Source organism: Rhamphochromis sp. 'chilingali', assembly GCF_963969265.1.
Source record: "Rhamphochromis sp. 'chilingali' genome assembly, chromosome: 8".
Taxonomy (NCBI): domain Eukaryota; kingdom Metazoa; phylum Chordata; class Actinopteri; order Cichliformes; family Cichlidae; genus Rhamphochromis; species Rhamphochromis sp. 'chilingali'.
Window position 1 is genome coordinate 5,473,837 of NC_137935.1, and position 23,580 is coordinate 5,497,416.

Sequence of the window (23,580 nt, forward strand, 5' to 3'; positions counted from 1 at the left end):
ATGCAGTAATTATTATGTGAGCTAAATAAAGTCCATAAATTGCACTGTGCTGTGTTCATTTGTCTGTCTCCAGCACAAAAACAACAACATATGCTTCTTCTCATTTCTATTGTGAGGATACACATAGAAATCTATAGCCACAAATAACCAGCCCCACCCCCCTCACACAACACGCTGCACAATCTCAGCTTTCACAGAGATTTCACGGACGGGTGTCAGTCCTGGACCAAACACACCACACTCTGCTTTCTGTCTTTTGTCTTGCTCTTGCTTTGATTTAAATCCTTTAGCTGCAATTATTCTTTGTATTATGTTAGCGCGGCAGTTTTTGCGCTACGGACCGGTTTATGTCCGACAATATTTTCACGGACCGGCCTTTAAGGTGTCACGGATAAGTACAACAAAATAAAACCAGTACCGGTACCAAAAAAAATAAGATCTATTCATAACAAACGGGAAGAGACCCAGGGAAACGAGTTAATGAGAAAAACAATTAAAAACAAAACAAACAAAAAAGATAAAAACCCTGAAAACCATAAATTTCACACCCGAGCCTCAACTCTCACGGCCCGGTACCGGTCCGTGGCCCGGGGGTTGGGGACCGCTGCTTTAGAACGTACAGCTGGGACTCCGTGTTTACTACAAGTAGCCTGAGGCCTCTTGACAAACAGCAGGTAACTTTTTCAAGTTACCAACTGCTTGAAGTGCTTTCCTGTTTATAATTTGAGATTACTGTTATATACACTATGTAAATATATAACCGGTATAGTTCAATAGAGTAAAGCTACACACAAAAATCCTCCAACTTTCATTCATTCTAAATGTGTTCATAGACAGTGTTAGCTGCCAATGAGAGAATTTAAATGTTTTTATGCCTTTTTGATTAACATTAAACCTCAATAATGAAACTGAATCACTGATCATCACCGTCCTCTGTTTCAGAGCTTCTAGTTACAAACTGTCATCAAAAATGTACGGGAACAGTCCCATAAAAGTCTGAACACCTTCCTGATTTCAGTTCAGCTCTTCTCTTGCTCACGATCATCGTCCTGTACCTTTCTGTACCATTTTTCAACCCGGCTGCTATTTTTAGGTCACTGCTCCTGGAAGTACCAAACTCGTGTCACGCTTCGGGTGAGTTGCAAGATCAGGATTGTACTCATATTTTTTTCACATTAATGAGATGTTGCAACCAGAATTTGTTCCCCAGGGTCAAACTGACCATGCACAGTTCCGCTGAGCGTGTCAAAACGATCGTGTCATCATGTGCTGGCACACCACGCACAGAAAGTTTTCTTAAGGTCAGTAGTTCTTAAGGTCCTTCTCCACGGCTCCCTCCTCCAGCTTTTTTGGAGGGATACTGAGGCGTTCCCATGCCATCTGGGTCTGCCCCAGGGCCTCCTACAAGCTGGACATGCCCTAACCACCTCAACTGGATCCTTCTGATGTGGAGAGGCACCAGCTACCTCTAAGGCTCATCTCCACTGCTTGTACCCATCAACTCTTTCAGTCTCTACCTATAACTCATGGCCATAGATGATGGTTGAATGTAGATTGACCAGTAAATCAGCAGCTTCCTACCAGCTGCATCACACTGAATGAGTTGAAGGTTTTTACTCAAAGGGAAATTTGGTCCAATTGAAATCAGATCAGGGCTTTGATTTTTTTAATAGACACCTTTCTGTCGTTTATTTTAATCACACTTCATACTTCAGACTATTAGCACTTACATTTCTTTTCTCTATATTGTTTTGCATGTACAGCACGTGGTACCTGTTGGCAAGAGTGTCGATGCGCTCCTTAATGCGTTCAGAGTAGATGTTGTTCTGGCTGATCAGACTTTCTCCTGCCTCGATCACAGCTTTGATCCTGTGCAGGTTCAGCTCCATGGTGGTGGTGAAGTCCTTGTGTTTCTTTATAGCCGCTTCCACTGTTTCCACTGTGGTGGGCAGCTCCACGTGAGCGAGCGCAGACTCCTAGAAGATAAAGACAGGAGAAGTCATATGATTTCTTTTTTTTCTGGTTCAAGAACTAAAAGTTAAAGTGAAAGAGAACAATAAATGTGATTGATACGAGTTAATATTGTTATTTTCAAATACTGGATTGCCGTTATTTGAATCCACATTCAAGTGTACATCCTTTTAGATAGTCAGCTGATCATACATTATCCATGTTTATCAGAAGGCTATTTTTGAGGATATCTGCGTTAGTGGTATGGTAACATATATATGACCAATCACAGCTCTGATTGGTTAACTGATTTTATAAAGAAAGATAAGAGTAAGAATTCATCTCTTTGTAGAATTATGAAGCAATAACACAAAAATAGGCTGAGAGCAACACAGAAGTTGAGGTGTGTGCAAAAGGAAACACGCAGTAGTTCAGCAAGAGCCACATGAATGTGTGTGCGCTTGAAGTACTTTAATCAGTGAGACTGCAATGAAAAAAAGAACATGTTGGATTTACTTAACACAGTGGTTGCACACAGATGTTTCACTTTGGCAGCAACACAAACAACTGAGTTCAATCAACACAAGTTAGTCATATTTAATAAACTCTGTGCAATTTGTGTTGATAAAACGTGATTGAAACATGTTTAGATGAAGTAAGTTGAGCTCTTGGAATATTTTAATCCTTCACAATTTTCTCACTTTAATCCAACACTATTCAAGTTATTGAATACTCGGTCACTTAAATACTACACGTTATCTTCATATTACATAATGTTCAACAAAGTCTAAAGTGGTTAACATAACATTTTAATAGATTTACAGCAACTTCCACTTCATCCATCCTATTACCTTATCAAGGTTGGGCGGGCCTATCATAGATGTGATAGGGGTACACCCTGGACAGGTCGCCAGTCTATCATAGGGCTAATATGGGGCGATCGTGGCTCAAGAGTTGGGAGTTCGCCTTGTAATCTTGATTGTTGTGTCCTTGGGCAAGACACTGCCTACTCGTGGTGGTCAGAGGGCCCGGGGGCGCCAGTGTCCGGCAGCCTCGCCTCTGTCAGTGCGCCCCAGGGTGGCTGTGGCTACAATGTAGCTTGCCATCACCAGTGTGTGAATGTGTGTGTGAATGGGTGGATGACTGGATGTGTAAAGCGCTTTGGGGTCCTTAGGGACTAGTAAAGCGCTATACAAATACAGGCCATTTAATACATAGAGATCAGAGAGTACCCACTGCAAATTAAAAACCCAGGACCTTCTTGCTGTGAGGCAATAATGCTAACCACTGCGCCACAAAGCTGTCAATCTGGACTTAACAAAAGTAGGAAAGCTATGATTACAAGGCTTGATGCTGAGTGTGTCTTGTCTGCCTTTTATCCAGGGATTTTCCTGTGGTCTGAAATCTCCTGTGATCTTGTGGATTTCATGAGTCAAGGCAACTAACCACTCTTACTAGATTGTATCATGTGATCTCGACAAGAACAAATCAAGTTGTTGAATTTCATACAGATCCCACATGATTTAATTACGTTCACCATAGAAACAGGAAATTATTTTGTTCAAATTACAAGTTAGACTTTTGTAAATGTAACAACCAATTTCCTTTTTTTGGGGGTGTGGACAACATGACTATAATAATAATAATAATAATAATAATAATGATAATAATAATAATGTGTAACCTATTTGAACCCAGGTAGCAAAGGCGTGAAGCAAAGATGGCAAGTGTATAAAAAAAAAGAAGTTCACCTCTTTTCTCAAACATATTCTGCTCCACAGCATGTTAGGTTACAGCATAAAACACCATTTCAATTTATCCTAGTAACAAGTGACCATCTTTTGTAACACAGAAAACTCAGGGTCAACCTAGAAGTTACTTGGTTTACGGCTCATTAGTTTCACCTGTTTGTTTCCACCTGCATCTTCTCATATGTATTTTTTTTGTATATACTTTATATATATAATCATGTCTGTTTTGTTTATTTGCATTGGCTAATTGACCTTTCTCTGCCTCGTGTTCTTTATTTAAATATTTTGTTTGTTTTCCGTTATTTGAACATCTTTAGGTTTTGGTATAATAGTCAGAAACTGAAGCCTTTAAAATTGACTCTGCAGGAAAATGGGTTTGTTTCTTTGCCATTGAGTCAAACAGAATAGAAGAAGAATAGGCTCATTCACTGATAATGAAATTCTTATTTTAACGACTAAACGAGCCCATATTTAAACTCTACAATTTAAAAATGAACATCCTCTGAAATGGGCTGTACCATAAGCAGGAAGGACTATTCCTAAAAGTAATTAGTTTGTTCTGTCAACAGTTTAAGAGCTGATTGAAAGACAACAATTGCATTTCGTCTGTATCGACAGTAGTCTTCACATTCAGAGAAAATAAATCAAACTGAGGAATTAAACAGGGAGATGAAGTCAGAGATCAATGGCCTGGAACATCTTTCACACTTATTGGAAAAAAAATGCTGCTCTCTCTAAATCAACTCCTTCAGGCTAATAAGAAGAGCTGGTCCCTGGTAAAGATTTGTTAGCAAACTGAAAGAGACGTCCCGGCCAACACACACACGGACGCACACACATCCGCGAGCAGACACACACGGTCAGTGTCAGTTTTGCCTGTGACATTTCAGATCGGAAAACTAAACCTTTTTACATGTAATACAGACACAAATGCTGACTGCAGAGCCAGAACTGACTGTTGGTCTTCACCACGTGGAAAAACTTCACCCGTAGAGCAGTTGAGGCTTTGAAAAAATACTTATAAAGTAATATGAGTATGATGTTTTAATACAGCGCTTTAATACATTATAAAAACAAAAGCCCGGCCATTATTTGGCCATCTGACAATTTCTAAATCTTCTTTTCTCATCACTTTAGAAACACTGATCAAGGTGGGAGGTGGTCATATCTTCTGTTTGAAGAAGGGCAGTCAATTAGAATCAAGCTGACTTAAAAGGGAAAAAAAGATGGTTTTAAAGGGGGCGGAGCTTGTTTCACACAGAGGTTGAACTGAGGGGCTTCAACAAGGACAATAAACCACGCAAAGCTACTCTAGCAGAATTTGAGTATAAAAATATGAAGCTGAAAATCAGTTGTCACTTTTATTTTGCTAATGCGCTGAAAAATAAAAGACTGATTTTTGCAAACAAACACGTAGTTTGTATTTGAAGAAAATCTAGCAAAGTAGAACGTGTATAATTGGCGCAGTCCTATAAATACCACCGTAACATCATATGGTGGTAACACAAAAACAGACATGAGCATCAGAACACTGCCAACATCTCTTCCTCCTACACTTCATCAAGAAGCTAGAAAATACATATAGAATTACTAGAAGCTGCTGCTCCAACACCCCATAACACAGACACACTGCAAGAAGACACCTGCTGACGCACACGTGCACACACACGCACACACACACACCCTCCCTCTCCTCTTTCTTTTGCTGGCCGAGCTTTAGGCCAACGCCCAGGCTAGCTGATGCTCTGCTGCAGTCACCAGGCATTATTAAATCTGTTTACAGAGACTTCAAGTTGTTTTGATGCAATAAAAAGTATAATAACAGAGTTTATTCATTATCATTTAGGCTGACTTAAGGATGAAGTAGTAGTGGTAGACTATTTTCTCATCAGATGCTGACCTCAGTTCTAAGTTTAGCGTATAGTAACATATGTCCATTTCAGCCAACTCTTTCTTTTTCTATTCCTGCTCCTTACTTTGGTTCACTGTTATAAACGCAGAGTAAGTAGGATTTATTTCTGCTGCTCAAAATAAGGATAAACAAATGACGGCATTAGCTGGGCTGCATATTCTTTTTCTTTACTGATTTTGTGTGCTCTATAGAGCTCACTCTGGTCTTGGCACGGTCCTGGATCGGTGACCCGGTGTTTTGAGTTTTGTACTTTGATTTTTGGTGTCATCATGGTTTATCACTGCTAGTGTTTTGGTTTCTGTTTTGTATTTCTAGCTCTCTAGTTCTTCTTTGTTCTGTGACTTCCAGTTCTTAGGTTTTGTTCCTGTGGCCTCATGTTTAGTGTGGGTTTAGTTCTGTCTTCATATTTATTTTCTTGCGCCACAGTCAGTCGTGTCTCATGTCGCAGTTTGTTTCTCCTGTCTCTGTGCTCCCTGTTCCCTCTATTCAGTGTCAAGTTCGTGCCTCTGTGCCTGTCGTGTGTTTCCTGTTTTATTTTGATAGTCCCTGTCCTGTGTGCAGTGTGTCTGGTTTTGATTCCCCTTGTCTCGTTAGCTCTGATCACTCCCAGCTGTGCTCTCCTTCTGTGTCTCTTTCCCTCGGTGTATTTAAGCCCTGCTCTTTGCTGTGTTTTTCCTCTGTGTTTATGGTAATGTTCAGCGTCTCCTGGTTTTCTAGTTTAGCTTTCTTGTATCTCATGTTAAAGTGGCCCCCCCACACTCCCTAGCAGATCGTTACATGGAGAAACCTTTGGAATACAAGCGCGCTGATCCACACAGGTATGCACACGGGTGTTCACTGCTCGTAGACCCAAATTACACCTTTCTTGGCTGCTACTTCGAAGCACATCTGTCCTGCGTGCTGCACAACAACATTGAATATTTAGTATTTACTGCTGTTTACACTTAGCTAGATTAATGCGATGGTGTTGTGTTTAGTATGTTGCTTTGTTTTTTGTTTTTTTTGTCTTTTTTTGCTTGTTTTCTATTCTTCTCTCAACAGGTGATCCAGGAGATTTTTATTTTTTTTCTCCCCCCCTTTCTCACTGTCCCTCTCCCCTTCTGTTTTTCCTTTCCTTCCTCTTTCTTTCTCCCTTTCCTATCTCTCACTCATGTCTGTCCCGTCTGTAACATCTGAAAATAAAATATAATAAATAATAAAAACAAAGATCGACCAAATGGACCAATACGGCAATGCCACGATGATCCATTTGGCAAAGTAAATCCATTGGGTATCCTTGTTGGTCTTCAGACAACAATTCTGATGGCTAAAGAACCAAATGGGACAGGCGAGAAAAAAAAAAAAAAATTTTTATCCAGCAATAAAACTGCCGCTTTTACTTTATCATTCAGTCTCAGAGTCCTGTGTTTGGGTCCTGCATTCTGCCTGCCACCTTCTGAAGGAAAGATATGATGTCAAGGTAAATAAAAGCACAGCGAATATGATTCGCCCCCTCTGTAGCAGCAGTCTTGAAAGGCTCACCTAAAAGCTGCAGTGTAGAAGCATCGTCTAGGCTTTCTGTGATTGGAGTACTTAAAGAAACTTCATCAAGAACATTAGTCTACTGTACATAAGGTAAATAGTGGAGATTTTCTATTACACAGGGTGTCAGTGCCATAAATAGGGACCCAAATTTCAGGCCAATCCCACTAAAATTTCATTTTGCACCACTGACAGATGAAGTGACGCTGCCACACACACCTGGTTGTTGAGGAAGGATTCGGCCTGTTTGACGTCACGCAGGAATAGATGGAAAATGTGAGCCTGGACCAGAACTTCTCTCCTGCTTTCCCACATCTCCAGCAGCTTGTTCCAGCCGACATCGAGTTTCTGGAGCCACTGCTGCAGGGCGGCCTGTGGGAGAGGAGCCTCCTCGGACTCCAGGAGCTCATTCATGGCTTGCAGGCGCTCGTAGTCCTCTTCGTACCTGCGTGAACAGAGAGCTGCCCAGTTATTCTCTACACAGCCTGAAATAACATCACATAATATATTGTAGAAAACATTCACCTACCGTCCAATCTCTTCCTTGAGAGCAGCGTGCTCGTTGATGAGCTTCTCTGCCTCCTCCAGATTGTTGGGCAGCTGCTCTGAGGCAGCGGCGGTCTGCGTCTGGACCAACCAGGTGAGGAATGAGTCCAGGTCCTGACAAGACAGGGTAAGGAGCATGAATCACAATTCATTAATTATACATTAGTTCATACTCTGGAAGTTTGTGTAGACAGAAAAACTTTCTTTATGACCTCTACACGACATCCGCATGCTGTTTGTACTTTTTCACTCTTGCAATGTGGAATTAAGGACAGCGTGCATTAATTATTTTTATAGCACCCACTTCTCCCCTGCCACTTTCTCAGTAGTATTTATTTATTGTCATTGTCAAGAACAATGAAATTGCGTTTGGGGCTTCCATACAACTGAGGTGATATGGTTGCCCCAGGACAGGTCCTCGGTCACAGTTACCCCCAAGAATTTAAAACTGCTCACCCTCTCCACCGCCTCACTGCCAATGAAGAGAGGCAGATGGTTGTTATGACCCCTCTTCCGGAAATCTACAATGATCTCCTTGGTCTTTTTGGTGTTTAAGACCAAGTTATTGTCGTGGCACCATGACTCTAGTTGTTGCACCTCTGTCCTATAGTTTGTCTCATCATTGTTGGATATAAGTCCGAGCACTGTAGTGTCATCTGCAAACTTAACAATGAGATTGGACGCGCAGGAGGAAATACAGTCATGGGTGAAGAGAGTGTATAGCAGAGGGCTCAGAACACACCCCTGAGGGGCACCGGTGTTGACCACAAGGGTGGAGGAGGTGTTCTTACCCACTCTGACACTCTGTCTACGGTTAGTGAGTAAGTCCACAATCCAGTTGCACAGAGAGGAGTTAAGTCCCAGTTGGTGGAGTTTGGGACGGAGTTTGTATGGCCGGATGGTATTAAAAGCCGAGCTGTAGTCTACAAAGAGGAGCCGTGCATAGGTGTTCCTGTGTTCCAAGTGCTTCAGTAATGTGTGCAGCACTGTGGCGATCGCATCCTCGGTTGACCGGTTCTCCCTGTATGCAAACTGGTGCGAGTCCAGGGATGGTGGAAAAGCAGCTCTGATGTGTTCACAGTACCGGAAAATGGAGTCAGTTATTCCTTAATAATGACAGGTTGGCTGATAATTAAGCTTGAGGTCCTTTGGCCCTATTTAACTTCTATTCTCTTTGAAACTTTTCAAGTTGGTTTCTTTATTGAGCCCTGCAACAACGCCCTCAGTTTTTATGTAGAAATTATTTATCTAAGAGTTTATAAACATGTTTGGGGTTTAATCGTTCATAAACATAATTTCAGATTTGATTAAAGAGTCAGCAACTGAAAGACAGGCTCTAGAATTTATATCTCTGTAGGATGTTGAAGATGGAGGTGCCAGGAGAAAAAGGGAGGACTGGTGTGACAGAAGAGGATGCTAGAGATAGGATGAGATGGAGGCAGATCATTTGCTGTGACGAACCCTAAAGGGGCAGCTGAAAGAATAAGAAATATATGTACATGAAGTCTTACCACTGCCTTGGTCTTTGACAGTCTACCCTCCTGCTTGCTCCTTGCTACTGTTCCTGTTCCTTGGAATTGCTCCTGGTGTCTAGTTTTGTTCTTTAAGATTTTTTGTTTACATTTATAGCAAATTTGAATAAAGGTCAAGGTCATAGTGAGGAATAAACCTCACTTTTTGCTCGCTGATGAATTTCAGTAGCAACTGGTGTTCAGAGTCAAACACTTCTTCCTTATTTGTACCTGTATGAAGCTCTGCAGCCTGCTAGCCACCATCAGTGAGTCCTCACATCCCTGCAGGGTCCGTTTGAGCTCCTCCCACTCCACACTGATGCCATCAAACTGCACAAGAACCTCCATTGCCCGAACCGGGTGAGCAGTGGCCAGATGCTCTGCCTCTTCCTGCATCACCAAAGAGAAATGCTATTATATGGTGCTGCTAGCCTACTGATACCTCAGAGTACTTAAAATCATATATACTTTTATACCTATTGTTTGGTTTCTTAAACTCACTTAGCCACTAAAAACATGAGAAAATTAAATCCCTGAAATACAAAAAATCATCTCTACTTGTCCGTTTAGACTCTCCAGTTAAGTGTAAAATATTACTTTTAGGGATAGATTTCAATTCTACAGCTGAAAAACGTCATATAAATGTTTTTTGTGTAAATGTCCTACCTGTAAGTGCAGTAGTTTGGGCTCCAGAACAGACAGGGCTCCCTCCATAGTAGAGAGGCGTCTCTGCAGGGCGAGGACCCCTCCCAAATCACTGCCCACATACTGGGTGGCGTCAATGGCTTTTCTCTTGTCCTGGATCTGGGACTTGATCTCTGCACACTCCAGCAGGTAGTTCTGCAGACGTAACATCGAGTCCAGTTGATCTTTCTTCTGCTCGACCAGCTCCACGATGCTGTTCCACCTGGAGAGGTGTGACAGACGGCGCACAATAAGACTGCAAGTGCACTTCAAGAGAGGCGAGTGTTGTTGTTGTGTGGGGGAAAAAAAACGTGTGATTCACGCCTACCACTTGCTTTTTGTAAAAGATTTGTTTTAGTTGTGGATATTTACTAAGTGTGTAACAGTTTTAGAACTGTTACACACTTAGTAACACGGTTTGATAAGATGACATCCTTAAATCTGGGTTACATTTTTACCTAATAAATCAATATAATCCAAATAAGCAGCAGACATATCAACCACCAATAACATCGAGGTGAAGCGATTCAGATTCAGTCATCTTCGTGTTGATGATGTGACGCTGTTTTCTTTGTAAGTCTATTTCTAACATTTCCTTTGTGTTACTCCTGACTTTGAAAGAACTCGTTGTTATTTTGACCTGATATGACCTGCTCTGATTCACGTGAGACACTTGTTTGTGATCCACTATGCTGCGGCTTCGGCTCAGCCTCACACATCGTCATCCAATATGTTCACCTGAATCTACTCCAGACCAACAGATCTCAGTACACACCCATTCAGCCAAGATACACGCGCACACACACTCACGCACATATAAACATATAAACACAAATCCTTGTGACCGTACTGAGGTAATGTCAGACAGAGCGCTCAGCAGGAAAACATCTCAGTGACACTGACCTCAGGGCTGGAAACCTGTTTTAAAAATGTTCAGTGAAAATTTTCATTGAATAAATCTGTTATAGAATTGGAGTAGTTATGTAATTATTAGGGGTGCAACGATACTCGTATCGATATTGAACCGTTCGATACAGTGCTTTCGGTTCGGTATGCATATGTATCGAACAATACAAAATTTGTCATTTATTTTATCAACTTTCCTTCTAACGATGCTGTCTGTGTTGAGCGCTCAGTGAATCTGCGTTCGACTACTCCGCCTAGGCTGCACTGTCGAGCGCAGATCCACTGAGCGTTCAACACACAGGATCATCAGAAGGAAGAGCGCAGGGCAAGCTAGCGAGACAGAAGTTAAGCTCTCCTTGCAACATGGCAAATTGAACCTCCCCCAACCTCATTCAGATCTGGTGTTTGGAATTATTTTGGTTTTCATGTGACGTATGACCCTGAAGGTAAGCGCGTCATGGACTAAAGTAAAACAGTATGTTGGATGTGCCATGCAATGCTCAATTACATGGGTGGGAACTAGTGTGTTAGCGCAGTTAGCTCGTTAATGTGTTGGCCGTCTAGCCCCATGCACGGGGCGATCAGGGGTAGCTCGTTAACGGAGATTTGCCGTGTTGTGGCGTTAACATCATTTCAACGAGATTAACGCTGACAGCACTAGTGGGAACACAACGAATATGACTGCACATTTACACCGACATCATCCTAGTACAAAGACAAGTGGAAGCAGACAAAAACAACAAGCATGCATGCTACAAACTTTACCCGAGTCATTTAGACAGCCGTTAGCACATGATTCTCCTTATGGGGACCTGCTATGTTTAATATTGTGGCGAGCTCAGACAAGGAGGAGACGGAGGTATCGTTTGGTCTTGCTTCCCGTGAGCTAGCCAGGAAGCACAGCCGTTTATTGACATCTGCAGAAGAACACTGCCGCTAGCTAACTGCTCAGCATGGCAACCGCACAGCAGCAGCAACAACAACACACAGGGCGCCCTCTGACCCCAGAAGGACACACCTTCGCAGCGAGAAGGCGTCACCCGTCACTATGGCAACATAAACAAAACATAACTGTACAAACAGAACCCCGAATAGCCCTGACCCGCTACATAGCCCCCACCTAAGGGGTCAGTCGTCCCCGACGACCCCATTACCCCACACAAAGTCATGCAAATGTCCAGGTGCCTTCTTTTGGCGCACCGGCCGGTCACGACTGGCGGGGGAAAAGTCACTCGGGTCAGAACATGGGGTGCCACCATCATCCCACTTCTGACACCAATGTGGCGAGCTCAGACAACGAGGAGACGGAGGTGTCGTTTGGTCTTGCTTGCCGTTAGCTAGCCAGGGAGCACAGCCGTTTATTGACATCTGCAGAAGAACACTGCCGCTAGCTAACTGCTCAGCGCGGCAACCCCACAGCAACAACAACAACACACAGGGCGCCCTCTGACCCCGGAAGGACACACCGTGGCAGCGAGAAGGCGTCACCCGTCACTATGGCAACATAAACAAAACATAACTGTACAAACAGAACCCAGAACAGCCCTGACCCGCTACAATATGCTGCCCAGAAGAAGCGTATAGTATAGCTTTTATTTTGGAAAGAGCCATTTCTCTGTAATAAACTCTCTTTTCCAAAGATGAGTGATTCCTCAATCAGATACAGGGCTCACGAAATCGCTAGCCCGACGTCCTGGGGCTAGCGATTTTTCCAGTCGGGCTACCAAAATCTATCTCTGCCCTGCCCGTCGGGCTATTGTAGGAAGGAAAAATATATGTCAATGCTTTTGCATTCTTTCGGAAATGTAGCTGGGTAATTATGTCATTGGCATCGGTGAGCCACTGCCAATATGTGACATATTGAAATCGCGTTTGAATTTGCGCTTGTTTTTTGCTTTCACTTTGCAATCGCCCGAACTGTGTATAGAGAGCGACAGTACTGATTGGTGAGTGATGATAATTTGCGCACCAATTCCTCTGACATCGTCTTATCAATCGTTAGCTTACTATGCAAACATGACAAGTGAAATCTCCCGCAGCAAGGTTGATCGCGCAGAGAATCGCTGACCATTGTGTGTGTGTGTGTGTGTGTGTGTGTGTGTGTGTGTGTGTGTGTGTGTATAAAAGTAGCAGGATATATATTTCAGTTCTGCTGAGCCAAATAAGACAGGTCAGGGTGAAGAAGTGACAGCCAAAGAAAAGCTTACCACAAAACGGAGAAGTTATGACAAATCAGACTATAAGGCAAAAAGAAAGTGCAGCTTTATGGTTTCATGGACAAAAGAATTTCTGTGGCTGCAACATGACGAGCTATATAACCGGGGCTGCACATAAGTGGTCCGCAGGTGCGTATTTGCTGTCAAAATAAAAAACGCGCACAAGATATGAAGTTGCAACGCGTGTTTGCATACATAAGATTTTCTGGAGGAGGACAGACATTTGTTTAGAACTCTTAAGGATGTCGAAGAAGCTCCTTTAAGCAATTACTTTGGTGTTCCTCCACCTCCAAACAAATGTCAGAAGGAGTCCGAACCACAAAAGAAGTACGTATTCTCGGAAAAGTGGATGCAGGAGGTGAGCTGGCTTCAAACAAATGATGAACGCACAGAGATGTGGTGCAGAATGTGCCGTGAAAATCCCACTCTAGCGGACAAAAACAGTGCCTTTTATATGGACGCAAACGCGCGTTGCAACTTCTTATCTGGTGCACGTCTTTTATTTTGACAGCGAATGCGCACATGCGGACCACTTATGTGCACCCGTGTAAATAACATAATGTTCTGCCAGGTGTGTTGTTGGTTTTCTCTCGATTTCTGAGTCGACAAGCGCCTTTGTTACTGGGACCAGTCATTTTAAGAAAGGCCCCCATTAGAACCCATGAGAAATGCAAGAAATGCATTATTGCTCAGTCTGCAATATCTTTCCCAGAACAAACACCAATTGCAAATAACATACTAAAAATAAACCTGAAAAATCTGTTTAGAACAGCGTACTATGTTGCAAAGAGTGAACTACCACTGGCAAAATTTAGCAGTCTTTGCAAACTTCAAAAAGCAAATGGCCTCGATCTTGGTTCCACTTGTCACTTACCCGTGACTTCAGTGGAAATTTCAAATTCAGGATCTGACACAGACTGATTCATGTCCTACACAGTTCTTACAAGTTCATAGAAATTTCTGTTCAATTAGAACCAAGTATTTGAGTTGATGATTGTAATTTTTATACAATGTTGTAATTTGTTTTTCAACAATTTTTTGATTAATGTTTTGTTTCCTTTACAATATTATACTTTAATGTATAATATTGTAAAGGAAACAAAACAGGAAACAAAACATCAATCAAAAAATTGCTCTCTTTTTTTATTCGGGCTACTTATATTTATTTTGGGCTACCAAAAACTGAAGAGTCCCTGCCCGAAGGGCTACCAGGGATTTTGAAATTTTGAGAGCCCTGAGATATATTTATTTTTTTAATTACTTTTGTTTCAGCAACATTAAATTTAAAAACTGTACTTTTGAGTTAAAGTATATATTTATAATTTTAATAAATGACAAATTAAAAAGGCATGAACATTTTTTTTGTATCGAAAAAATATCGAACCGTGACACCAAAGTATCGAACCGAACCGTGAATTTTGTGTATCGTTGCACCCCTAGTAATTATGTTGTAGTTATAATAACCTGACTGAAAATTAGGTCACTAATACTGCTTTGATTCTGCCATGGTCTTATTTTTTCCTCCTTCTTTCAGCTGCTCCTTTTATTGTTCATCCCAGTGGATCATCTGCTATGCTATCCCTAGCAATCTCCTCTCAAACCAAATCCCTTCATGTCCTCCTTCACTGCATCCACGAATCTCCTCTGAGATCCTCCTATTCCTCCTGTCTGGCAACTCCACCTCCAACATCCTCTCTCCCTCTGATGTACTCATTTCTAATCCCGTCCATCCTGGTCAATCTCAGTGAAAATCCTGATATCTTTAATTCTGCCACGTCTAGCTTAGCCTCCTGTCTTTTAGTCAGTGCTACCATCCCCAAACCTTACACCGTAGCAGGTCTGTAAACCTTCCCTTTCCCTCTATCCTCCTGTCACAAATCACCCCTGACACACGTCTCCACCCACTCCACCCTGCCTGCACGCTGTTCGTCACCTGCATTGGCTGTTGTGTTGGATAGTTGACCTCAGGTGTTTAAACCTTACTACCTCTACTAAAACTAAATTAAAACAGGTATTGTGACGTGTTTTTTAAATACCATATAATCATTTGTAGTAGTGGTGGTAGTATTTATAAAATGTTATTAGCAAGTGTTAAATGTATGTTATGTTAAATATCAGTACTCTTGCTGACTCTTGTTTGGCTTTTTAACAATTTATAGATATATACCAAACTGTAGATATTACATCAGGAATCGTTTTGAAAGACAGAGGGAGTAAAACTGAGTGAGCTGTAAGCACGATAAACGTCAGGAGATTAGACAACCGTGTGCTTTAGAGAGAGAAATACACCTTGAATTTTCCCTCCTACTGTTATAGACTGATGTTCTTTGTGCCACTTAAGCTGGGTAGAGTCGCACTGTGTTTAATATCATCAAATTAAGTTAATATATTATGCATTTAGGCTTTTACTACTGGAACACAATTCTATTAACCAATACAAGTGAAGGCGGTGAATAAATATGACTGCTTGTATGTTTGTTTTTGAATTTGGGACTCTTGGCCAGCCCCGTCTTAAATGAGGAAGCCAACACAGATGGTCACCCCAAGACCGACTCTCCACGTGCCAAGGTCACCGGACTCACGAACACCCGGCTGTCATGGACTCTGCTGCCAGACATAACTGGTCAATGAAGCGGGCTGAGACATTTAAGCAAAAAAACAAAAACACAATCCTATCTCAGGATCTACGTGGACAGAGATCGGAGGGAGGATGGCTCCAAGTTGCTACGATGTAAGAGCTGCATGTCGCATAATTACGATGAGAAGGCAGGTTCAACTCCCAAAGACGGCAATTTAAAAAAAGCTGTTAACAAACCCCACAACAATTCACACTCTTGGTGTTTCTCTTCTTTCCCTGTGTGTCAGCTGACTTCCCTCCACCTTCCTCTCCATCCACCTACTACGCCCCTCCTCCTGCCTCTGGTAAAATCAGTAAAATCAAGTCATTTTTCAACAGAGAGCAATCAGTTCGCAAGCTGCTCTCCACAAACATGTTTACGCTGTTAGAGCTCATTTTCTGAAGTTTGAACCTTTACTAATAAATATTGTTTGTCACATATGGCAGTGCTACAGTACTACCGTGTATGTTATGTACTACAGCGCTGTACTTTGGTAACTGGGGCTGATTTAAATAATGTAACTTTGACCTTATTCCACTCAATCACATTTTATCTTATTTTTAAACGTTGTACTCTCAATGCCTTAGCAATGAAATTGTACACAGAGAAGTCACAGCACTCCAATCCAACCAACCAACAGCCGACACAGGAACTATATTAACTATATTACTAATATAAGGTTCATCTGTGAGTTGGTAGGCACATCTATTTGTTACTGTGGTAAATGATGCAGCTGTTATCACTTCGATTGTTGCTTTTGTTTCAGTACCTAGAGTTGAGGTGGTCCTGACAACCTCTGACCTCTGTAGAAGATGGATGACCTCCATCCAGGAGCTGCTGAACTATCTGATTAACATCCAGGATCCTTCCCATCAGGCTGTTCATCTCCTGGTCCAGGCTCTCAAATCTGCAACATGAGGGTTGTAGTTTTGAACTGCAAAAGTTGGACTCAGCCAATTCTTGGTAACAGTTTAGACAACAAGACAGACACTGACCACCCAGCTAAGCTTTGGTAGGCCTGAGATGGTAAAGCCAACTGCCTTTAGCCATTCTGTCCTCCTTCCCCTCCTCCTCACCTGTGTGCCACAACATCCACATCCTCCAGTTTTTCTGGGATCTCCATCCTTTCCAGCCACTGCTCCTTCTCGTCAATCCACAGCTCGCAGGCGTTGACCTCGCTGAACATGCGGTACACAGCGAGGGCGTCGTGAAGCCACTGCTGTCTGAGCACTGCGATTTCAGCAACCTCTGTGTACAGCTGCTCCACCTCTCCCATACGAACCTGCACCTCCTGCAGAGAGGAGGATGGAAGAGGAGACAGGACGAGATGGTCGGACAAAAAGTTTATTAAATAATAAAGACATGGGAAGTGAAACATCCTTTTTTTTGTTTGATTGTTGCGCCCGTACCCACCTCCTGTTCACGGTACCGCAGGGGCAGCGCCACCATGTGTTTGCGCAGTGCCACTACATGCAAACGATGTTTGTCAATGGCTTCACTGACCCCTCTGTGTTTCTTTAGCAGCGATTGAGTGGAGTACTCATCGTGTCCAAAGTCTTCACTGGACACCAGGCGGTAAGCGTCCTGCAGCCAGGCCACGACGTCGTCCGTCTCTGTGGAGAACTGGAAGAAGTTGAGCGCCTCCTGCAGGTGGCTGAGATGCTGCGCAGCCTGGTCCTCCAGCCTCTTCCACTCGCCTTTAACCTCCATGATGCGCTCCTGGATCCCCGCTGTGCCAAAGCTCTTCTCACTCAGAATCTGCTTCCCTCGCTTCATGGTGTTCTGGATAGGAGGAAAGATATTTGACTCATTTGAAAAATGGCCACTTCTGGCTTGAGAAAACGCTTGATTTGCATGTGGCTGAAAAACAAACCCTAAAGACCAAGAGACCTGGAGACCCTAGATCTAACATATTCATATTGTTCTCTTTCTTGTTTTCATTAAAAAGACCACCTGGTGCTTCAAAGTAAAGTTAACAAAACAAGGAGAACATGAAATTAATATCAACCAATAGCATATAAAAGCTATTGGCTGATATAGCTTTTAATGTGGGCCAGCAGATACATCCTCAAAACGTGAACTCCAAATGTTCTGTTAGGAGAAGTTGGATGGGTTTTTTTTAGATAAACTAAAAGAAATGTATAAATGTAAATGCATAAATTTACTGAAGTCTGTGAAGTTTGGAGAAAAACTCTTACAGCAGTACATTTACCAGGTGCAGAATTGAAAACACGCACCTGCAGCAGTGAGCGGTGAGCCAGCAGTTCCCCAGCCAGAGTCTTGTGCTGTTGCAGTAACCTCAGCACACTGCTCAGGTCCTTCCCGTAGCCCTGAGCTCCCAGGATGGAGCTTTTCTCTCTGATCCAGGCCTCCGACTCTTCCAGCTCCTAATAGGACAAAAGACAAGTTTTAAAGCAGGACAATATTTGTAATGGAAAACTGAACAGGTTTAATGATTGGGTGGGGCGATTGGTGGTGCCTGGCCTGAATCCAGGGTGGGGTCTTTCTGTGTGGAGTTTGCATACTGTCACCATGTCTGTGTGGGGACTCCTGGTTGCTCCCATAGACATGCATGGGGCATAAAAAATGTTCAAAGCTTTCTGAAGCATCCAAGCTCCTCAGATACTGGCTCCTAGGAATAATCCCGGCAAGTTAATCCCGCCATTTTCCCCACAGCCTGCTGACCCATCTCACCTGAAAGAAGGCCCACAGTTTCCTTGACTCCTCGAGCTCAGCACGTCTTTTAGTTGCCAGGTGTTTCAGCTCCTCCAGACAGGAAGAGACATGGTTGACACGGTTACAGATCACCTGTGGGTCACATGGTTGGTAACCTGTAAAAATGAGACGGCATTAAATTTATTAGAACCGTGAGTCAGACACAGGATATCAACCTACTCACACCAAGCCTTAAATACCAATTTTCCAATCATTGCTAAAGACAAATAAAACACTTTCACTGCAACACAATGTGTGTGTACATGCGTGTACCCTCTATTGTGGTGAACTTGAGTGCAGCAGTGTTGAGCGTCTCTACTCTCTCAGCCTGCACAGTAATATCGGCCTCCTGCAGGCCGTGCTTCTGCAGCAGGTCGTCCACCTCTAGTAGATGTTTCCCAAAGTCCCTCGAGAGCAGCTGGACCTGAAAGGAATGAAGCAACGGGAGGGAAGAAAGGCGAGAGAAATTAATGGAAGAAGAAATGATGAAACCAGGGGTTTCAATAATAAATTTTGATATCTGTGTTTATATACACACATGGAAAAATCTGAAGTGTATGTAGGACTCTAGTTACAGAGTTTCTTTTGACCCCAGTACTCGTATTTTAGGTGTAGTGTCCTTTTCATTTTACGTCTCTCACGCTCTCTAGTACCTGCATGTCCTCCATCCAGTCAATCATGTACACCATGTCCTGGAAGGTCTTCTGCAAGGCCAGATTCTTCTCCAGCCGGGTCCTTCTCCCAGCCACCAGCTCCTTCAGCAGACTCCACTGGCCCAGGATATTCTCTTTACGTGCCAAGATACGCCGGATATCGTAGTATCCTTCCACCTCCATCTCTGCTGCGAGTTCCACAACCACGCCAATTCTTTCCTCGTATGAGGCTATGTCTGCCTCGATGGCTTCGTGCTTCTTCATCGCTGCCTCGACTGCTGGTAGGTCATAGCCAAAATTGTCCTGAAGTCGAAGGGGAAAACAAAGAAAGTCGTGATCTTAGATTTAATGAAACAAGTACCAGTAATACACTGAGACATTTGTCCCCCCTACCTGCGATACGAGTCTCTGATTCTCATTGAGCCAGGCTTGCCTCATGGTGGTTTTGTGGTCAAAGCGCTGAGCCAACAGCTCAAGCTTCTCCTGGCGAATCAGCTCCTTCCGTAAAGCTACACCTCTCTCGTGCTCTGCCTTCTCCAATCTCTCCCAGGCCTAGAAGATGAATGACAAACTGATTAACAGTGTTGGAGAAAGGATTAAATGTTGTATATAAAATATAAACAACACAGCTTATGGGTGTATGACCTTGTTAATGTCTGAGATGAGCTTCCCATCATTAGGCACATAGGGTTTCTGGTTATTGGCTCTGAGTTTGCTTTGGATGGTGAAGAGAAGGACCTCGAGATTACCCTTCTCCTGAAACCTGGATGAGAAGCAGGAAGCTTTAGTTGGTGGGTCAGTGTCACAGTATCGCAGTCATCTCAGCAAAAAATCACTCAAACAGCACGAAAGCTTGTTGACAGACGTGTTTCTGTCTGTTGTCCAGGGTTGTGCTCATTAATTACTCACAGAGAGTCTACATTTAGTCTGAGAACAGTCTTCTATTAAAATATCCACTAATATGTATGCACATCTGCTTATGTGCCAGTTTCACAAGTCAACAGCTGGCTGTGAGCTGCTTAAGTCACCCAGAGCCTAACAAGGCCTATTGTATCATAGCATGTGTGTGTGTGTGTGTGTGTGTGTGTGTGTGTGTGTGCCTGCTCTGTGGGTATCATTGCTGCTGACAGTACACTCTGAGGTGTCATGAGTCTAGTACTCTACACTTTAGTAGGAGTCACATAAAATTACACTACACAGCTACACACATACACAGCAATCTTATTTTTCTCTAATAGGGTGAAACATAAAACGTATATGGTATAAGCACAACAGTATATTTTTCACAAGACTGGCATAAATTAAATGCATTAATTACATTAATAAATAATAAATTACTTAGTAAAGCAGATATAAGCAACTAATTCTGACACTTGAGAAGCTGTAGATTAACTGTTTTGAATCACAGCTGGTCACACCAGGTTACTGGTAGCGGTCACAAACCGAAGCTTATTTTACTATATGTGATGTGGTACAGTGGTCAGTCGTTTATCGTGGGAGTTATGTTCCAAAAATAGGTGATAGATGAGTAGCAAAGTAGCCAACTTTATTTTTTCCAATTATTATAGATGTTTTAAGACCGTAAAACCCCTCACTACACGCTTTATACACTTTTCTCAGACAGGCATGAACATTTTCACAATTTTCTCTCTTGTTTAAACACTCTCAAAGTTCAAACCTTTTTTTTTCTACAAAGTGCAGTATTATAGAATGAAACCAAAGGCTACCGTAGTTGTCTTTGATGGCGCAAAACGTTTCGTCGACATTGTTGCGTTTGTTGGGAGAAACCTTACAAACATACAGTAAAGCACTTCAGAGTCACACTGCTAGCGATCAAAGATTTATGTAAATTTGACAAGCTGAACACATTCTGTACTGTACAGGAGACATGGCACCAGATTGATTGACAATGGTCTACAGCCAATCAGGACGCAGAACACAATGCGCTGTTAAAAAATAAATAAATTAAAAAAAACATGCAAGATTGCACCCAAAAAATCAGTGAAACAGCGAGGCTGCGAAAAGTGAACCGCGTTATAGCAAGCGACCACTGTATTACATATTTACATAATTAGTTGGTGTTGTTCCTCCAGCTGCTTCTTTTTAGTATCACTTTGTTTTCCAGCTTGAAGTTGGCCCCAAGGTTTTGGAGATGCTTTGCTGTCGTCAAATTCTTCCAATTATACCGTTTCTTATGAGTTTAAGACATTTGCAAATCAAATCAAACGTTTTACACAGCGTCACAACTTTTTTGAAATTGGGTTTGTACATGTGGTGTTAAAAAAAATGACAAAATATGTTAATCTGGTATTTTTAAAGAATCATCAAACTTACTTTATGGGCTTCTCTATAGTGCAGTAGGTGGTGAAAGCCTGCAGCTGCTGCTGAACTCCGGTCAGCGAGTTGGCAAACTTCTGGTTGCTGATGACCGCGATGGTCTTCTCTATCCACTCGAGGAGCTCAGATGCCAGAGCGTCATAGCGGTTAACAATCTTCTCTGCCTCAATGCAGTTGTCTAGCACCTGGTTCAGAGAGAAGAAAGTTGCAAGGAGATTCTGAGAGCAAGATTGAGGTATGAGGCTAACAAAAAAAGGCAGGAATAACCAAGAAACCCTTTAAGAATCATAATATTTAAATCCCTCTAAGGTCTGCACGTGCTAGTAAAGTGATATTACAGTGATATTATTTGTTTCAGACTGCCTGCCCTTCATGTTTTAAAGCAATAGTGGCTCATTGATCTCCTCTCTGATGCTGTCAGTATGCAGGTTTTGTAGGCATATTTGGGAGAGCATGTGCGTTACCTTGCCAACGCGCTTCCCCTCCACAATAAGAGCCTTCATCTTAGAGAAGTAGTGGTAATAGGAAACCACGTATGTAATGATGGACTTTTCATCTGGGTTCTCGGTGTTCACATCTGCACAGGAGGGAGGTGATAGAAACGGAAAGATAGAAGAGTTAGCATCACCTTTAAGACCAGCACTCCTTCCTCTTAACATACAAGGATCTGATTGTTTCTAGTATAGATCAGCACCACGGTCACTCGTCCATAAGATTTGAGAGTCTGAGTAAGTCTGAGTAATGGCTCAAGTCTTATTAATACATCAGATCTGTGCATGTCTCTCCTGCATAATTCTGAGTTCACTGTAAGACGTGACTGAAAACAATGTGTGGGAAAAAACATGCTTTCAGCTGCCATCTCATGGCCTCACCCTTCCACACAACTCACAGAAGGAAAAAAAAAAGCTACATACGTTTAAAAAGCTTTTTTATTGCACACTTGGACAAAGTCTGAGCACATTTTCAGCGCCCACACATTTTAGAAGAGTTAAACATTTTAAACTTCCCTTACATAGCCTTTATCCTTGTCTTTTTAATCCATCATAAAAAGATTATAATGGAATGAGTATATGCATTGGCCTTTCTGGTAAAAATTGAACGTTAGTTCTAGTTTTGGGTACTGTTACATGCTTTATGTTTTAAAATCAGTTAACTTATAATGTTTGAAAGAAGCTGTGAGAACCTTTGAAGCGTGAGTTAATCTCACGTCTCCCATTTCTGTGAAAAAGAAAAATGTTGTCTATCTTACTGAGTGCAGCAGGTTTTGCACTGTTTTGGATATTGCAGCATGGAGTGTGGTTTGCATGACTCTCACCCTCAGGGTCCAGGAGTTTCGTGAGGCCCAGGTGCTGCTCAGCGATGTTAAAGGCTTGCTGCAGGTTGTGGGTTGCATTGGATCGTGTCAGCTTGTGGAACTCTATTAGATCAGGTCTGGAGGGCACAACATGAAAAAACAAAAATTTGTGTATGGTTGTGATTTTAAAATTTCATGTCAGTCACACCCGCTTCTCCGTGTTTGTTTAAATGTGTGTGTGAATATTTTTCGTCTTTTTGTTGGTAACGTGTTTGCATCTAAAAAAAGGACTAAAAACACATACTAACAGTGCTGGTTCTATGCTGTGTACGTGTGTCCTACCTGTGTCTATGTATTAGGGCGTTGAAGGCAAGGCCGTCCCTCCAGCAGGTGGTGAAGTTCTGGATGTTGACCTCAGAGTACCTGCGACATGGAGAAATGCTTTCTAATCTTAAAGAGCTCCAAATTACTCTCACTACATTCTGACTAGATATACAGTATAACACCTAAATGATCATGAAATCTGCAGTTTGAGCTTCTAGTTTCTGTGTTTTTATTTCACTGCTCACCCTGCAGTCTTCATCTGGCACCAAAGCAGCAGCGCATCCTTGGCAGAGCGGGTTTCTCTGTTGTCCTCCGTCTCTATTTTGATCACCTGGATCTGAACAAGAAGAAGACGAACCAAGAGTTTAGTGTTTTCTGTCTGTCCCAGAGACTCATATAAACACGCTGCTGCTTCATTTTTGGAAGTATAGGTTCACCTTAAAGACTCCACGTCCTTAATTTTCTCTTACATGTGCACAGTTGTAATGGTGCATTCTCATATTAAACATGGCCAAAGTTTTCCTATGATGGAAACACTCAGGTCTCTGACAAATGCAGTAATCAGGATATCAGAAGCAGAAAAAAGCAGGTTCAAAGTGATGACAGCCCTGAAGGAGAAGAGCTACAACAGTTTGCCTCACA

General features: G+C 42.4%; 1 protein-coding gene and 1 long non-coding RNA gene across 2 annotated transcripts in view; one reads left to right on the plus strand and one right to left on the minus strand.

The window, feature by feature from the left end:
* sptbn4b (spectrin, beta, non-erythrocytic 4b) overlaps nucleotides 1-23,580 on the minus strand; it is a 114,030-nt gene that overhangs the window by 54,742 nt on the left and 35,708 nt on the right. The window contains exons 5-23 of the mRNA XM_080888944.1: nucleotides 23,184-23,275; nucleotides 22,957-23,037; nucleotides 22,636-22,751; nucleotides 21,785-21,897; nucleotides 21,318-21,505; nucleotides 19,629-19,746; nucleotides 19,377-19,535; nucleotides 18,984-19,286; nucleotides 18,604-18,754; nucleotides 18,310-18,446; nucleotides 17,853-18,002; nucleotides 17,029-17,397; nucleotides 16,692-16,906; nucleotides 16,385-16,522; nucleotides 9,858-10,098; nucleotides 9,423-9,581; nucleotides 7,664-7,794; nucleotides 7,354-7,579; nucleotides 1,774-1,976 (exon numbers count right to left, since the gene is read on the minus strand). Coding sequence (XP_080745070.1) covers nucleotides 1,774-1,976; nucleotides 7,354-7,579; nucleotides 7,664-7,794; nucleotides 9,423-9,581; nucleotides 9,858-10,098; nucleotides 16,385-16,522; nucleotides 16,692-16,906; nucleotides 17,029-17,397; nucleotides 17,853-18,002; nucleotides 18,310-18,446; nucleotides 18,604-18,754; nucleotides 18,984-19,286; nucleotides 19,377-19,535; nucleotides 19,629-19,746; nucleotides 21,318-21,505; nucleotides 21,785-21,897; nucleotides 22,636-22,751; nucleotides 22,957-23,037; nucleotides 23,184-23,275 — 3,290 coding nt within the window. The remainder of the gene's footprint in view (nucleotides 1-1,773; nucleotides 1,977-7,353; nucleotides 7,580-7,663; nucleotides 7,795-9,422; nucleotides 9,582-9,857; nucleotides 10,099-16,384; nucleotides 16,523-16,691; nucleotides 16,907-17,028; nucleotides 17,398-17,852; nucleotides 18,003-18,309; nucleotides 18,447-18,603; nucleotides 18,755-18,983; nucleotides 19,287-19,376; nucleotides 19,536-19,628; nucleotides 19,747-21,317; nucleotides 21,506-21,784; nucleotides 21,898-22,635; nucleotides 22,752-22,956; nucleotides 23,038-23,183; nucleotides 23,276-23,580) is intronic.
* LOC308400906 lies at nucleotides 14,915-16,497 on the plus strand. The gene is made up of 3 exons (XR_013972437.1): nucleotides 14,915-15,008; nucleotides 15,502-15,728; nucleotides 16,382-16,497. It is a non-coding gene; the product is annotated as an uncharacterized lncRNA (long non-coding RNA).